Raw genomic sequence first — 18,517 nt, 5'->3', positions numbered from 1 at the left:
CTGGGCCTCAAGGTCAACGATAAACCAATGCTCATACTCAGGCCGACCATAATACCATTCATAATCACTTGCAGCTGCTCAGTAAATACCTGTCCAAGCCTGCCTGCTCCTCCAAAGGGCTAGGGAAGATTTCACATAATCAATAATCACACGTATAGTCTGAAAAAGAAAATCATGAGAAAACAACAAATTATACTTACCAGCGTTCTTTCATACACTGAACTACCAATGCTATCCTTACCTGTCTACCTAGAGCTAAGCGTTGGTGCTGCTGCTACTCTCAGTCATGGCTGCTGCTGCTGGAGACTAAATAATGATTTGGGGCAGGAGGAGGGAGGAGAGGGAGGCCCCGGACTCCCACTGTGTGAAATTCAGGGAGTCCCGTCTCCTCTCTTATTACATGTCATGTCCTTAACTCCCCGTGCGGACACGCAGGTATCTATTAGCTAATGAAAGCACATTCACAGTATGTGTTGAGGATTATCAGCATGATTAACAGGACATCTGAGCCGGTGCACGAATGACAGAGAGTGACCAAAGATGAAGCAGCTAACTGCCTCTATAATTAGACCATCTTTAATGGTATATGATGCTTGTGTTCTCCTCTCAGGAGTTAAAAGTAATCACCTTGACCTGACAGTGTCATATTGTTGCTATGCTAAAAACGGTTTGATACTACACCGTGACTGCTCGAACACATTTATGTGATTTAGTTGAATTATTTTACACACAGGTCTGACACAGAGCTCTCCAGGGTCTCCAAGGTCAGGTTCGATGCAAAAGCACCACAGTACTTATCACTTTCCACCAAAGACCAATAAGGAAAGATTTAGAAATTGAATTTGGATCCAACAAAACCCCTATTTATGAAGACTAATGACATGGTGTATAATTATTCAGTCATTAAAACCATAAAAGAAACTTCAGTTGTACTGCTGTACTTGATTTACTTACAGTGGGTACGGAAAGTATTCAGACCCCTTTAAATGTTTCACTCTTTGTTTCATTGCAGCCATTTGCTAAAATCAAAAAAGTTCATTTTATTTCTCATTAATATACACTCAGCACCCCATCTTGACAGAAAAAAACCCAGAAATGTAGAAATTTTTGCAAATTTATTAAAAAAGAAAACAGTACAAAAAATATAGATAAAATAATTATAAAGCCAGTGGTAAAATTAGAATAAACATTTCTGAGTTTAAAGGAACATAAAGGCACGTTCTCTACGTGCCTTCATGTTCCTTGTTCAGAGTTGCTGATATAAGGTCAAGGAGTCCTCTGGGACCAAAACCCAGAGACATGCAGCCAAATGCTCCAAATAGCCTCCCTCAGTTCGTATATATAATTAAATGGCAACAATGTGTATCTGTTGTGACGTAAATTAATCATCTGAATCATGTTCCCTTCAATGAAAGGACGTTTGACCTGTGAAGTCGTTGTTGTCTTCACTCAGTCTTTAACAGGGGCCGTGGCATCTCTCACTTCCATTTTGCACCCTGACGCCAGCTGTCAGTAACAGGGGCCAGGAGCCGAGCTATCAGAATGGAAATAATCTCAGCACTTGTCACCGGCTGTTGACCCTCCTTTTATCTCTTAACCTTTGAAGGGGCTGTGATTACTGGTGCTAGTGACTGGCTGTACATTATGGTTGCTATCAGGGGCGGACCGGTTGTTGGGAGGTTTGGGAAGACTCAGTCTATTCCAGGCTGAACCAACCTGGTGCTTATAGAGTTTATATTTTTCATTTCCTGATGTCGGTAGATGCTGTATGGTCCTCGGTGGTGGGATGCGCCAGTCTGACCATCGCAGTCACAGACAGCACAGAGCTGTCTATGGGAGGGGGATACGAACGGCCCCTCCCAATTTGGACTGATCCTCATTTTTGTTGAAATCTGATTGGCTCAGTCATTTTCATCGTGAGCATGATGAACTGTGACTAGTGTTGGAGCTCACTGAGGCTCCTATGGCCGCCCTGTTTTGATTCAGTGCAGGTGATGACGTGCTGATACAAACTGAGGACGCAGGTGTCAGCAAGACATCCTGAAGTCTTCAGCATAATCAGATTCTCCTCAAACCACAAAATTCATATTAGTTATTTTTTGGCTTCACGCGTCTCTTTTAAGTAATAACTATTTTCTAAAACATCATTGGTTGAATTACTACCTGCGTGAGCGGAGAACGGACACAGAGTCGGTGTGTGAAAGTGGGTCGGGTATCATTTTATTTTTGTTAATTTTTCACGGTTCCAGTTGCGGCCGGGTCACTCGTGGAAAGACCCACACGTCACTGCTATCTGCTTCATGGGCTATAAATGATTATTATATTATAGCTCTTAACATGGTGTCTGCTGAGCCGCCAGCTTGCAGCTAACATTAGCTAAAGTGTTGCCAGCTAACAGTGTTGATGGTGAACAGGGGGGTCACAGCTAGTCTCATGCTTTAAGCACAGAGTGGTGGCCGTTCCAGTGGGACACACTAACATGCACTAAAAACATGCGCAGCCGGCCCGGCTATGTCAACAAAGTATGGAGAAGCAGGCAGAAGCAGGGTCCTGAATGCCTCCGATGCCATCTTCCTCAATCAGGGTTGTGTGCAACAAAGGAATTTCACACAGTTATCTTTGTCCTTCAAAGACAAGACGCCATGTCAACGACACTGTAACTGTAAGGGCCTGGCTTTCCCTCGCTGCTGACTGATAATGGGAGAAGGCTTGCACAGTGACCTTGGCATCTCATCGGGGCGCATCGCGCCGCCATAGTCCTCTATTGTGTGCCATCATTACTGCCTTTCAGTGAATCTCAAGCATGTCACCTGTGTCAGACCTCTGTCTGTGTTGCCTCGCACTTGCCGCCTGGTTAATCTCACAGACTGATGTTCTTTATTTAGACCGACCCATTCTGTATCTGTGGGCTGTTTATATTACCGCAAAGTCCATTCAATGATAACTAAACACAATATGTTACCAATGCCTCACGGCGACTCCACTTAAGCCTTCTGGGTAATTGAGACCCATTCATGAAATGCTTCTCTGGAATATCTCCCCTGATATATCCCTGATATTTTTTTGTTTGTACAACAACACCAGTACTTTACATTTATGGAATGCTTTGTATTATTTAACATCATGTCATGAATGTAAACTATAATTTTTAGTTTTTTTTTTGCTGCTGTTAGAAATGCATGTCTATTTATTTATTTACAAACTTCTAACTCATGTATTATTTAAGTGTATCTTATGTAAATGGAAAAATATGTATTGAATAAGAATTTAATCTAATGATTTCTTTTTAAAACGTATGCCTGTTTCTGCGAAAGCAAACAACTGTTTGTCCATTTTGTCATTTTCTAAAACATCAATGATCGTATTTGATTGACCAGCCTGATAAAAAAGACAAACTTTCACCAATAGTTAGAGTTAGTTAATTATAAAGATTTTGATCATAGTTGAGCATGCTACCATCTATTTAAATATCATCACATTTATTTAATTCACCCACCATCTAAATACATCCAAACAGTTTTTGATCAGTGATCTCGCCAGTCTTAAGTGAAGATGCTTCTGCTCAGTACAGCATGTATTGTTCCTGTAACAGAAGCACACTTAAGGGACGATGAGGAAGGAATTCCTGCTTGTGTCTATTTAAAGATGGAGTCGTGGTCCCCATGGCTGCTTGAGGATACATATGATGAATCACTGCACTGCATGGAGCTCCTAATATGGCCTCGTCAGGAGACCCCATCACTGATAACACTCTGACCCGCTGATTTCTATATTGCTCTACGCCACTCATTAACCCCCTCCCTTCACGCACCCCCAACCCGATGCAGACACAATAACATTCTTGGACCCTGAACGCTCCTCCATATTTGGCAGAGAGGCTTTGTTTATAAGGAGAACTCATGGTGAAACCACCAACAGGTCGCCATTCTATCCCAAGGTAAGGTGCAGAGACAATAGCTTACAAATCACAGACTCCACTTTCAGCATCACTGTACCTGTGTTGCTGTGGTCTGATGACCGGTCTCATCAGTTTCCATTATTTATTTCTTCAGGACCTTTACACCTCCGTCTCCTCGGAAGGGATTGAAAAGGTAAGAGCATCTGAAACAATTAAATGTGTTTGATTCAAATGGAATTGATGATGTGGTTCTTCACTGATTCAGTTCTTCAATAATGTACTCCGTAGACAAGGTGAACGATGGGTGACGCTGCCATGAAAGAGTTCGGGCCAGCAGCCCCGTACCTGAGGAAGTCAGACAGGGAGCGTCTGGAGGCCCAGACTCGTCCCTTCGACATGAAGAAGGAGTGCTTCGTTCCTGATCCTGACGAGGAGTATGTGAAGGCTTCCATCAGCAGCCGTGAGGGGGACAAAGTCACTGCTCAGACTGCAAAAGGGAAGGTCAGTGAGCTGGCAGCCACAGCTGCCCTGGATGCAACTGCTTTCCTAACTAAGACAATAAGTGGTTTAATGCAGGAGATGATTCAGGATCACTTGGCCTTTAGCTATGCATAGCAGAGAAACAATAGGAGCCAGAAACTGACGCTCCTGCCCACTGCGTATTCACACAAAGTAAAATTACATGTAATCTTTGTTTAAACAATATATTGACACTGTCTTTCTCTATTTTCAGACTGTCACAGTGAATGAGTGTGACGTAAACCCTCAGAACCCGCCAAAGTTTGATAAAATTGAAGACATGGCGATGTTGACCTTCCTCCACGAGCCCGCTGTGCTGTTTAACCTCAAAGAGCGTTACGCAGCGTGGATGATCTACGTGAGTGGAGGCAAAAATTGTGCCCCGCATTTTAACAACTACATGCTACATTCATAAATCAATGGTAATAATAATAATCTAAATGCATCTTTAAAAACAGTTTGCTTCCTCTTTCTCATTCCCGTAGACCTACTCCGGGCTCTTCTGTGTGACTGTCAACCCCTACAAGGCGCTGCCGGTCTACAACAAAGAAGTAGTTGTTGCCTACAGAGGAAAGAAGAGGACTGAAGCTCCTCCACATATCTTCTCCATCTCTGATAACGCCTACCAGTACATGCTAACTGGTAATTCACCTTCAGTAATCATACATTCACAGAAAGGGATGTTGAAGGAGTCCAAGAATCCTCAAGTGATCCTTTCTTCTCTTTTCCAGACAGAGAAAATCAGTCAATTCTCATCACGTAAGTTATGTTTTCATGTTGTACTGCAATTGAAAATACATGAAGATATAATGCTGTGAGACATTTTGTGTAATATATGTTGTAATTTTAAGTGGTATTTTATCGGTGAACAGGACTAGAAGTAGCTGAACAACAATTGATATGTGTCTTCAGCCCATTCTCATTCTCAGGGCGTCATATACCGATGCTTTGTCACGTCGTCATATTTAACATCTGTTGACGATGCACTAGCTGCAATAAGCTCATATAAAACAATGAATTTAAAAAAAAGATAGTGACAGATTATGGTGAATATGGATAGTAACAGTTACAGATCCAACATGCCAAAGACATGCAATGGATTTACTGTATTTACTGACTAACTTTTTTGTTGATTAATCAAACATCTAACTAGTTGGAGAGCATATACTGTGTGTTATATATACATTTGCGTTTTCAGCGGAGAATCTGGTGCTGGGAAAACTGTCAACACCAAGAGAGTAATCCAGTACTTTGCCAGCATTGCGGCTGCAGGCGGGAAGAAGGATGCAAGCGCTGACAAAAAGGTTGAAATGACAGAAAATAGAACCTTTCAGCGGGACATTGCATCATTTTTTTTTTAGTGCTGACCATTTGCACTCCTCTGCTCTTTTAGGGTACTCTGGAGGATCAAATCATTCAGGCTAACCCAGCTTTAGAGGCCTTCGGGAATGCCAAGACCATCAGAAATGACAATTCCTCCAGATTTGTGAGTTTCTGTCTGTGATGATGAAACACTCATTTGTGCCAATTCTATTTTAAAATGTTTTCATTGTCATAAAATTTAAGGGCAAATTCATCCGGATTCACTTCGGAGCGAGTGGAAAGCTGGCCTCAGCTGATATTGAGACATGTGAGCAGTCTTTTCTCTTCACTTTACATCTTCACATGATGTTCACAATGATCACCTTCCCGCCTACATAATGCAAATATCTTTACAGATCTGCTGGAAAAGTCCCGTGTCACCTTTCAGCTTAAGGCTGAGAGAGATTACCACATCTTCTATCAGATTCTGTCTCAGAAGAAACCTGAACTGCTTGGTAAATGGAAACAAACTGAACTTGGGACCAGGAACAACCAAGAGTTTTAATGTTTGTAATGTGAATCTAACATTTCTGTGTTGCTTTTCAGAAATGTTGCTCATCACCAACAACCCCTATGACTACGCCTTCATCTCCCAAGGAGAGACGACGGTCGCCTCCATCAATGACTCTGAAGAGCTGCTGGCCACTGATGTGAGTAGAGATATACCATAATCATGGATCAGCCACTCACACTTGATACTATACTATGTTAAATTGTGAACCTTTAAGATCTATAAACAATACGTAGATAGATGGACCAGAAACATTTGAAATACATTATCGTTCCTCTTAGTCAGGATGCCAAAACTATATCTTCAGCAGAAATGCTGAGACGTTATTTTGTGCTCCTCTAAAGGACGCCTTTGATGTGCTGGGCTTCACTCAAGAAGAGAAGAATGGCATTTACAAGCTGACCGGCGCCATCATGCATCACGGAAATATGAAGTTCAAGAACAAGCAGCGTGAAGAGCAGGCTGAGGCTGACGGCACTGAAGGTGGGCGTGATAGACATGGACATAAACATGTTAGGATTTAATGGGTTTTTATTGAGAGATGAGGCTCATCGAGAGATTTTCAATTTACCTGTATTTTCTCAACAGTTGTTGACAAAATTGCATACCTGATGGGCCTGAACTCTGCTGACCTCATCAAAGGTCTCTGTCACCCAAGAGTCAAAGTAGGAAACGAGTGGGTCACCAAGGGACAAAATGTCCAGCAGGTAAGGATGAACCCAAAGACTTAAAACAGACGAAAGGGGGGCAACACTGAGTGCACAACGAGGGCTATTTACTGTGACTTTTACTGTATCTCCTTGGTAGGTGTCCTATTCAGTTGGTGCACTGTCTAAATCAGTGTATGAGAAGATGTTTCTGTGGATGGTGGTGAGGATCAACCAATCCCTGGACACCAAGCAGCCACGCCAGTACTTCATTGGTGTGCTGGACATCGCTGGATTTGAGATCTTTGATGTGAGCCTCTTCTATTCATGTTACAGAATATGTATTACACGGGGAAAATAATTTATTCAACGCCATCATTTTCAATTAAATGCAGGTGACAAATAGTGTATGAAAATGACAAGTCTTTTGTCCATTTCATTACAGTTCAACACCTTCGAGCAGCTGTGCATCAACTTCACCAATGAAAAACTGCAACAGTTTTTCAACCACCACATGTTTGTGCTGGAGCAGGAAGAGTACAAGAAAGAGGGCATTGAATGGACTTTCATAGATTTTGGTATGGACTTGCAGGCCTGTATTGACCTCATTGAAAAGGTGAGACTGGATTATCACATGTTCATGAATACAAATAAATAAAAAAGTGGTATTTTATAACAACTTATATGTTGTCCCTTCAGCCCATGGGTATCATGTCCATCCTTGAAGAGGAGTGCATGTTCCCCAAAGCCTCCGATGCCACCTTTAAAGCTAAGCTCTATGACAACCATCTGGGGAAATCTGCCAACTTCCAGAAGCCCAGAATTGTCAAAGGAAGACCAGAGGCCCACTTTGCCCTGATGCATTATGCTGGAACGGTTGACTATAATATCAACAACTGGCTGGTGAAGAACAAGGATCCCCTGAATGAGACCGTTGTGGGACTCTACCAGAAGTCTAGTCTCAAATTCTTATCTGTCCTCTTTGTAAATTATGCTGGAGCAGAATCAGGTAGGAATAAACTCAATGTACTGCATTTGTCGTAGCAAGAACTGCAAGATTGAATAATTAATGCCTGTGTGTGTTGATGCTAATTTAATGAGTTGTACACTTGTTTATTAGGTGATGGTGGAAAGAAAGGAGCCAAGAAGAAGGGTTCATCCTTCCAAACTGTATCTGCCTTGCACAGGGTTAGTAAAAACACATAAATATGTGAGAATGGCTGCATATGCAAAACAATAAAATAGATAATAACTGAGACTTCATTTCATATTAATAACTGAGAGATATGTCACAATAATTACCTAAACTGGGTGTTAAAGAGATGGTTTAATGACCTCCACAGGAGAACCTGCACAAGCTGATGACCAACTTGAGGTCTACTCACCCTCACTTTGTACGCTGCATCATCCCCAATGAGACCAAGACTCCTGGGGCCATGGAGAACCCTCTGGTGATGCACCAGCTGCGCTGTAACGGTGTGCTGGAAGGCATCAGGATCTGCAGAAAGGGCTTCCCCAACAGGATCCTCTATGGAGATTTCAAACAGAGGTATTCTTTAATTTAAGACAGATACTGTATAATTCCATACAGATGTTGAATATCTTTCACAAAGATATGTTTCCTTTTCCAGATATCGCATCCTGAATCCTGCTGCCATCCCTGACGGCCAGTTCATTGACAGCAGGAAGGGAGCTGAGAAACTTCTTGGGTCTCTGGATATTGATCACAATCAGTACAAGTTTGGACACACTAAGGTAATCAATAAAGGAGAAAAGCTCAAAGCACATGTCAGGACAATAGTCAAAAAGAGTCAGTAAACCATAGAAGTAGAAGAGAAGTAACTAATAAGAACTAATATTTGCCACCATGATCAATTACCCCGGACCAAACAGGCCTGGAGCAGGAAAAACCACAAATGTATTAAAGTCCAACTTTTCATTTAATTCCAAAGTCAAACCTGCTTTGAATCAACAATGTGTAACACCTGATGGATGTTTGCATGCTCCTAAAGGTGTTCTTTAAGGCCGGTCTACTCGGCCAACTGGAGGAGATGAGGGATGATCGTTTGTCACTCATCATCACCGGAATCCAGGCAAGAGCAAGAGGCCTGCTCGCAAGATTGGAATTCCACAAGATTGTGGAGAGGAGGTCAGAGAAATCAGGAATTTTAAATAAACTGAATCAGAGGAAATGATAACTAGGGTTCACATAGATTTAGTTTTGCCTAACTGGTGGTAAAAACTGTGTTTGATCCTTGACAGAGATGCGCTATTGGTGATCCAGTGGAACATCCGTGCATTCATGGGGGTCAAGAATTGGCCCTGGATGAAGCTGTTCTTCAAGATCAAACCTCTGTTGAGATCTGCCGAGGCAGAAAAGGAGATGGCCAACATGAAGGAAGAATTCCTGAAGCTGAAAGAGGCCTACGCTAAATCTGAAGCTCGCAGAAAGGAACTGGAGGAGAAAATGGTTTCTCTTCTCCAGGAGAAGAATGACCTGCAGCTCCATGTCCAGGCTGTGAGTAGAATGACAGCATTGGTATTACTTTAATTTCAAAATGGGAAAATAAACGTATATGTGACACATTCTCTCTCTGAGCTCATCCAATACAGAAGCTTGGTCCTCTCGGCATTCCTTTTTCATGCACTGGTTAACCCTGTAGTGTCAGTTCTCAACGTGCAGGGTGGTCTGATAGACCTCATCACGTGGTTAATGTTATAACGCAAGTTAAGTGTGTTAGCACTTGTTAATTTAAGTTAAGTTCAAATAAATCAATGTTGACTTTCAGTTCATTTCAGTTGGGAGTGGAAACTGGAACAGATTTTTCATTTCCTCTCACCAGTTAAACAAAAAGATTTTTAGATTATATTCAATTTTAGATGTAGTCTATCAGAGCAATACAAACAATCAGCTCCCTCATGTGGAGAAAAGGCATACTGCCGATATAAATGTTAACTAAAAGACAATGGAAGAAATTCTTTAATTTATATCATAAAAATAACATGTTTAAATTATTTTATTTTAATCAATCATGTATATCGGACAATTACTTATGCTATCAAATTAATGCCCATTTCAATTTAGGAGCAAGATAATCTTACAGATGCTGAGGAAAGATGTGAGGGGCTGATCAAGAGCAAGATTCAGCTGGAGGCAAAAGCCAAAGAGCTGACAGAAAGACTGGAGGATGAGGAGGAGATGAACGCTGAACTGACTGCGAAGAAGAGGAAGCTGGAGGACGAGTGCTCTGAGCTGAAGAAAGACATTGATGACTTGGAGTTAACTCTGGCTAAAGTGGAGAAAGAGAAGCACGCCACCGAGAACAAGGTGTGACTCAGACATTTCTATTTCCCTTAAATGTAATTGCTTGTAGCATCTTTGGAAACCTGTACATGTGCTTTTTTTAATACATATGTCTAACTTCACAGGTGAAGAACCTGGTCGAGGAGCTGGCTGCTTTGGATGAAATCATTGCCAAGTTGACCAAGGAAAAGAAAGCCTTACAGGAAGCTCATCAGCAAACACTGGATGATCTGCAGAGTGAAGAAGACAAAGTCAACGTTCTGACCAAGGCCAAGACCAAGCTGGAGCAGCAAGTGGATGATGTGAGGATTCTACTACATATTGTCATAACCTTAAAAGTGTTTAGTAAGAGCACACGCTCCTTGCATATTTGGGAAAATAATTAAAATGTCTGCATATTGTCCAGCTTGAAGGTTCACTGGAACAAGAGAAGAAGATTCGGATGGATCTTGAGAGAGCTAAGCGGAAACTAGAGGGAGACTTGAAATTAACACAGGAGAGCTTAATGGACCTGGAGAATGACAAGCAGCAACTTGAAGAACACCTGAAAAAGTAATCACATGATTCTACTGTATGTACAAAAAAATGCTGATCAGAGACCAGTTGTTCTAACCCTGACTACTGTATCTCACCACAGGAAAGATTTTGAAGTCAGTCAGCTCAACAGCAAAATAGAAGATGAGCAGGCCGTAACAATTCAGCTTCAAAAGAAAATGAAGGAGCTTCAGGTGATGGAGGATGAACGTGTAATGGTACAAAATAAGGTAAAACACTCAATGGTAAGTAGCGACTAAATAATGCTTCCTTTACAGGCCCGCATTGAGGAGCTGGAGGAAGAGCTGGAGGCAGAGCGAGCTGCCCGAGCCAAGGTGGAGAAGCAGAGAGCAGACTTGGCCAGAGAGCTGGAGGAGATCAGTGAGAGGCTGGAGGAGGCTGGTGGAGCAACATCTGCCCAGATTGAGATGAACAAGAAGAGGGAGGCTGAGTTCCAGAAACTCCGGAGAGACCTTGAAGAGGCCACTCTGCAGCATGAGGCCACTGCTGCCACACTCAGGAAGAAACAAGCTGACAGTGTGTCCGACCTGGGAGAGCAGATTGATAACCTGCAGAGAGTCAAGCAGAAAATGGAGAAGGAGAAGAGTGAGCTCAGACTGGAGCTGGATGATGTGGTCTCCAATATGGAACATATTGTGAAGACGAAGGTTAGCTCAACTGATTTTTTCTGTTGACATTGTACAGATACGTGCATATTTGGGGTTTAATATTCAATTTGTTTATTTAAAATCTAGACAAATCTAGAGAAGACATGTAGGACTCTGGAAGACCAGATGAATGAATACAAGACCAAATCGGAAGAGGCTCAACGCTGCATCAGTGACTTCAATATGCAAAAAGCAAAACTTCAAACAGAGAACGGTATATTCATATCTACTTCATCAAAAGATAGACTGCCATGTATGCATATATTTTTCAAATCACAAAAACTGAGGAAAAACAGATAAATATCTTTAAAATCAAGTTAACGTCTTCATGACACAAGATTTGTTGTGACACTGACAATGAAATCCTGCATTTGCCAACACCAGGTGAGCTCACGAGGCAGCTGGAGGAGAAGGAATCTCTGGTGTCTCAACTGACGAGAGGAAAAATGTCCTACACTCAACAGGTTGAAGACCTAAAGAGACAACTGGAAGAGGAGACCAAGGTGAAATGAAGTGGCAATGCACAGTGTCATCACTGGACAGTCATTTCTAACTTAAGTGTAATACAGTGATCGCATCATTTTGTTTCCACAGGCCAAGAATGCGTTAGCCCATGCAATGCAGTCTGCTCGTCATGACTGTGACCTGCTCAGGGAGCAGTATGAGGAGGAGCAGGAGGCCAAGGCTGAACTGCAGCGCAGCATGTCCAAGGCCAACTCTGAGGTGGCTCAGTGGAGAACCAAGTACGAAACTGATGCCATCCAGAGGACCGAGGAGCTGGAGGAGGCTAAGTAAGACAGTTTGAGATCCAACTTCACGATAAGTAAATCCCTAAAGTGACAATTTACTTCGTCTAACAGATCAGCTTTTTGTTTGTGTTATGTTCCAACTAAAATGTAAGACGAACAAAAAGTTTGTCTGTTAGACGACAGAGCAGCCAGACATTAGTTGACTTTCATATAATTTATCCAACAAGCACAACTTCGGGAACATGAAATGATTTGAATGAATGATCTCTTCAGGAAAAAGCTGGCTCAGCGTCTGCAGGATGCTGAGGAGGCTGTTGAAGCAGTGAACGCTAAATGTTCGTCTCTGGAGAAGACCAAACACAGGCTGCAGAATGAGATTGAAGATCTCATGGTGGACGTGGAGAGGTCGAATGCTGCGGCTGCTGCTCTGGACAAGAAGCAAAGAAACTTTGACAAGGTGAAATTCTGCTTATTTGTGAGCACCAAAACTATCAATTGGCATTGTAGCCCCATAACCCTCTGAACCAGGATCAGGACATCATCTTTATGGAGTACCACAAGTGTAGTGCCATATAGTCCAATTATATTGGAGAGAAGGCTCTACAGCTGATATCTCCAAAACTAGGGAACTCACGCCTTTCCAACAACTGCAGGTCCTGTCTGAGTGGAAGCAGAAATATGAGGAGTCTCAGTGTGAGCTGGAGAGCTCCCAGAAGGAGGCCAGGGCTCTGAGCACTGAGCTCTTCAAACTGAAGAACTCGTATGAGGAGGCTCTAGACCATCTGGAGAGCATGAAGAGAGAGAACAAGAACTTGCAAGGTGAGAGATCCACCACCACTGTACATTTCTGCAGACATACATTATGAGTTAAATTATAAAGCCATCCTGATCACACTGCTTGACTGAACACAGAGGAGATTTCGGACCTCACCGAACAACTTGGCGAGGGTGGAAAGACCATCCATGAACTGGAGAAATTACGTAAACAACTGGAACAGGAGAAAAGTGAGATCCAGTCTGCTCTTGAGGAAGCTGAGGTACAGGCCCTCTGAATGAAACATGTTAGAATAAAACATTTAGCCGTTATGCATAACTCTGTGCCCTCCTGTCCACCAGGCCTCCCTGGAGCATGAAGAGGGCAAGATTCTTAGAGCCCAGCTTGAGTTCAATCAAATTAAAGCTGAGATTGAACGCAAACTAGCTGAGAAAGATGAGGAGATGGAGCAGTCCAAGAGGAACCTGCAGAGGATGATAGACACCCTGCAGAGCTCTCTTGAAGCAGAATCCCGCAGCAGGAACGAGGCTCTCCGTTTGAAGAAGAAGATGGAAGGAGACCTGAATGAGATGGAGATCCAGCTCAGCCAATCCAACAGGCAGGCAGCCGAGGCCCAGAAACAGCTCAAGGCTGTTCATGCACATCTGAAGGTAAACTAGTCAAGGAAACTCTCACTTTCGACAGATTCTTCAAATCCAAGCTGATAGTTAACATGTATTTGATACCATCCCCTTAAGGATTGCCAAATCCAGCTGGATGAGTCCATTCGGGCTAATGATGATATGAAGGAAAACAACGCCATCATTGAGAGACGCAACAACTTGCTTCAGGCTGAACTGGAGGAGCTCAGGGCTGCTCTGGAGCAAACTGAGAGAGGTCGCAAACTTGCTGAGCAAGAGCTGCTGGATGTTAGTGAAAGAGTGCAGCTACTGCACTCACAGGTGAGTGTTGTTAATTTATTGCAACAACCACAGATGACTGAGTGAATTGCCTGGATACTAGAAAGAAATCGAAAGCATTACTATATCTAAGTGCAGTATTATTTCCTCAAATCTCCCATCTCAAAAAATATGTAGAACACTAGCCTGATCAACCAGAAGAAGAAACTCGAGGTTGATGCTTCCCAGCTTCAAACTGAAGTGGAGGAAGTGGTGCAGGAGTGCAGAAACGCTGAAGAGAAGGCCAAGAAGGCCATTACTGATGCTGCCATGATGGCAGAGGAGCTGAAGAAAGAGCAGGACACCAGCGCTCACCTGGAACGTATGAAGAAGAACATGGAGCAAACCATCAAAGACCTGCAGCACCGTCTGGATGAAGCCGAGCAGATCGCCTTGAAGGGAGGCAAGAAGCAGGTGCAGAAGCTGGAGGCCCGGGTAAGAGAAATACGACAATATACAAATATCACACACTGCAGCAATTACAATCTTGGGACCAACACAGACGGCAACCTACGGTTCTGAAATGTGAAGCCAACGCAGAAGAGCTTTTAATCATCAATATTAACCACTCTCTTGTGTCACAGCTGGTTGCCAAAATGCCGAGCAAAACGCTGTAGTCCACAACCATAGTCCACAAACCAATGGCTCACAGGGACTATGTCCACTTCTTAAATACAGTCCACAGACTCACATGACCTTTTTATTCTTAAAGGTGTAGTATCAAATTTTGAACACCAAAGACAGCAGACAACACGATCATCCCATCAGTCTCTCAAATCAAATCCGGAGGAAAGTGTACATTTTATAGTTTGCTAGATGATAGAATTCCGTCACCAGGTTATCGCCAACTTTGTCTCTCTGTAATAATGGGCAGGTAGTTTAAGGTGAGTTTATCACAGCTTTGAGTCAATATACCCTGCCATAATATCTAAACAGTAAGCAGAAATTGGATGAAAAGCACGACAGATTCGAATTCTCTTGGAGTTAAAAGTTATATTATATGATATTTATGAATAGAGCTTAACTTAGAGCTTGTGGAACAGCGAATTTCCATGAAATCACTTTCTGACATTTTCAGGTGAGGGAGCTGGAGAATGAGGTGGAGTTGGAGCAGAAGAAGGGCAGTGAAGCCGTGAAGGGAATCCGTAAATATGAGAGACGCATCAAAGAGCTCACATACCAGGTTGGTTTTTCTCCCCTTTGCTACGATTCATTAAATTGAAACAAATGTGTGTATTTTCATCCATATAACATACTGTATACCATTAATAGGTGTCTTTTCACCCTGCTCACAACTATCCCTTTATGCAGGGATCGATAAAATATGTGTTCTCTATGTTCCACTGTACTCTATACCTACTTTTTTAAAATCCCAAATTAAGAGGCTATGAAGAGAATACTTCTCATCAAAAAAGGTCTCTTTCCTATGCCATTTATTCAGACTGATGAAGACCGTAAGAACATGGCGCGTCTGCAGGACCTGGTGGACAAACTGCAGCTGAAAGTCAAAGCCTATAAGAGAGCTTCTGAGGAGGCTGTAAGTGCTTTGTGCTCTACACGTTATTTCTTCACTGATTCAAATAGACTTCTCTTTTGTAAATTGAGTGTTAAAAATAATTTTCAAGCTCTCATAGTTAATGGCATGTTTATCTTATACAATTTATTACATTTTGGAAATGATAAAATATTATTACAACATATTAATACAACAGATGTTTTGAATTTTGGCCAGGAACCATCTCAGGTTCCACTGTGACTTTTTCAAACTACAAATTTGAAGCTGGTGACATTTTTCTAGTAACCGTGTCCTGTGTTTTTTGTTGATGGCTGTAGGAAGAGCAGGCCAACACGCATCTGGGCAAGTTCCGTAAACTGCAGCACGAGCTGGACGAGGCCGAAGAGCGAGCCGACATCGCCGAGTCTCAGGTCAACAAGTTGCGTGCCAAGAGCCGTGATGTGGGCTCAAAGGTGAGAAGCTCATGTCACCTTATAAACCACACTACTGCCTTTACAGTACTGCACTCTATTGTTCAATCCATTACCATTCCAATAAAATCCATTTAAGCAGTTTTATTTATAAAGCAAAAAAGTAATAGTAATTATAGAAGTTCATTTATAAAAGGAGTAAATATACCAGACCAGTATTTGTGCAGATCAATTTTATTTTTATCTTTTTTTAATCGTATTAGTGTAGTTTAAATTTTTTTTATTTAGGTTAGTGGTAATGCAATTCAATCACATGGACAATTTAAATGCCAACCATAACAAAAATATTAAAATGATTATATATTATTATAAATATACATTTTCCTGGGCATTTCATGGACTTTTTAGTGAGTTGACAGTAAAGATATGAAAGGAAATGATAGAGAAATGAACAGCATGCAACAAAGGTCTGCTGCTCCCCAGAGAGTTCACCAGGACGCCTCGAAATTAATATTCTTTACACTCATTCCTTTCTTTTTGTGAATGCAGAAACATCAACAAACAGTGATGTAAAACAAATAATATGTATAGTTACCAAACACACTAATGGAACAAACTAATAGCTGTGTTGGTTTACTTACCCAAAAATGAATGCCTATCCCAGCTCCAACTGAAGATAAACCACTTATTAGATTTGTTTTTATCATCTTTGTTTTCCTCCAAATACACTCAATGTATGTTGTGTGCAAGACAACAAACAACAGTAAAAGAATGCTGGCGGTCAAATAAAACATATTCATGTCAAAGTTCTGTCAGAATCACTAACTTGTAACATCTTTAGCCAAGTTACCTTTGCACTTACACTTGCAGAGTCTTGTTGGTCCTCTGACTAATCCGTCTGTCTTTGTCTATTCTCTTATCGTCCTTCATCACAGAAAGGGCTAGATGAGGAGTGAAACTCACAGACCGCCACCTCAGACCTTTGGGATGTCCTGTGCTGTAGTCCCCCTTTGTCTTCAAAGTAACTCTGTAGAATAAAGAAAAGTGCATTAACATTAACGTGTAGAATCCTCATTCATATCAATCTGACAGAATTCTCCACATTAACCTGGAGAAGCGGGGGGAGACCTGTCATATCATGTGTTTGTTTGATTCACCCACTTTAACTGTTTCACCTACTATCAACCAGTTGGTAAACGTCAGTTTCAATAGATGCAGACATCAGAAGGGCTTAATAAGGAGAAAAGGACCTCAATACCTTACACAGAAGTACTTTTCTCGTTTCGCACCATTAACAGTGTCAGGTTACTTAAGGTCACTGTTGCCACCTTGTGCTGATACTCTGAACAGTTCTCTGACTTTCTTTTGTAGCAGAGAGGCATTTGACAATCTGATAAACAGATTTTTTCTTCTGGAACAGTCTGGTTCGTCAGATTGTCTTATATTTTTTGTTAGTATTTTGTTCTTCCTAGACAGTTTCTGACTGAATAAGGCTAAGAATGATACATCAGGTTGATAATATATGGGAGCAATATTGTCTTCCTCTCAAGGAAATTCAGTAAAAAGCCCATGATGGTTTGAATGCCGTTTTTTCACCTTCTCCATAAAAAACCGACACATAGAGATAGAAACCTGGATTTTAATAGTAACAGTTAAATATCCGTTTAAGGACACCAACACTTAATAAGCATTGACAAACCCACTGTGGTTGAACCAAGCCTGAAAATGACTTGACCTAGTCGACACTGCAGCATAATAGAAAAACAAAACACTCTTCCTTTAAGGTGTGGTTTTGTGACATGAAAGGCCTGGAAAATAAGTAAGAACACAAACACTGAACTACATATTATCTTTATATCTTACAGACTCACTAGTACTCAATTCTATCTTGTTCAGATACTACACATTGAAAGTCTTGTAATTATGACGTGTGTTTATCACAGTGACACAACCTTTTACACAAAAGAAAACTTTGTTTCTACAAATTACTACACTATAAACACCAAGAGCTTTTGCGGAATAACAGGTAACTTCAGGTTAACAAAAAATATCCTTCTACGTGGATGGAGTATTGTTTTAATGAATGTTATATTAAGAATGTAATATGACTGGGTGGAGGGGTTTGGAATCTCTATAGAAAGATGTGGAAATGTTTATTTGTAGGTAAATTAGTCGTCATTTTAAGCACCTAACTAAAGGTAAAAGGTTCTCTTCTTGTGTGTATTAGTCAAAAAGACAAAAAACTATTACACTGATACGTGTGAGGGGAGGATTTGACATAACACCAAATATACGGCACAATTCACTTACTTATATAAAATGTCAGCAGACTTATATCATGGCAATGTACTCTAACACATTATCATGATTTTTTTTGTTCAAATTTATGTTCTATTGTTCATTTGAACACTCACTGAAATATTGTTAAGAAATACATGTATTTTAATAACGTTATAATAATTTCAAACCATATCACCCAGCTGGATTATGTTACATGCAGTAAAACAATGCAACACTGAGTGTTGACTATTGCTTAGGTTAGCATGCAATCATTATGAGTTTGAACTGTTTTAAATAGTCAACAAAATTACCGATTTTAAAATGTACAATAATAACTATATACAATGTCACTGTGCATCCTTGTGTCACATAATGACAATACATTATCCTTGAATACATAATTAAA

At 41.3% G+C, this 18,517-nt stretch overlaps 1 protein-coding gene across 1 annotated transcript; it reads left to right on the top strand.

The window, feature by feature from the left end:
• Positions 1-3,236: 3,236 nt before the first annotated feature.
• LOC311011808 (myosin-7-like) lies at positions 3,237-16,905 on the top strand. The gene is given in 41 exon segments (XM_084006940.1): positions 3,237-3,937; positions 4,053-4,091; positions 4,187-4,399; positions 4,632-4,775; positions 4,903-5,059; positions 5,149-5,176; positions 5,616-5,721; positions 5,811-5,903; positions 5,984-6,047; positions 6,136-6,234; positions 6,326-6,429; positions 6,635-6,773; positions 6,879-6,997; positions 7,098-7,247; positions 7,383-7,553; positions 7,637-7,970; positions 7,973-8,001; positions 8,004-8,027; positions 8,030-8,125; positions 8,281-8,486; positions 8,569-8,692; positions 8,950-9,086; positions 9,200-9,455; positions 10,023-10,265; positions 10,367-10,543; positions 10,648-10,793; positions 10,879-10,969; positions 11,054-11,443; positions 11,531-11,657; positions 11,828-11,946; positions 12,038-12,234; positions 12,466-12,649; positions 12,846-13,011; positions 13,105-13,229; positions 13,309-13,617; positions 13,705-13,908; positions 14,044-14,340; positions 14,984-15,088; positions 15,347-15,442; positions 15,739-15,873; positions 16,767-16,905. Coding segments are annotated over 39 exon segments (5,913 nt in total). The 5' UTR covers positions 3,237-3,937; positions 4,053-4,091; positions 4,187-4,198; the 3' UTR covers positions 16,788-16,905.
• Positions 16,906-18,517: the final 1,612 nt, after the last annotated feature.

This window comes from Eutrigla gurnardus (assembly GCF_963514095.1).
Source record: "Eutrigla gurnardus genome assembly, chromosome: 4".
NCBI lineage: Eukaryota > Metazoa > Chordata > Actinopteri > Perciformes > Triglidae > Eutrigla > Eutrigla gurnardus.
The sequence above is the reverse complement of the archived record's forward strand: the minus strand, read 5'-3'. Positions and strand labels throughout refer to the sequence as shown.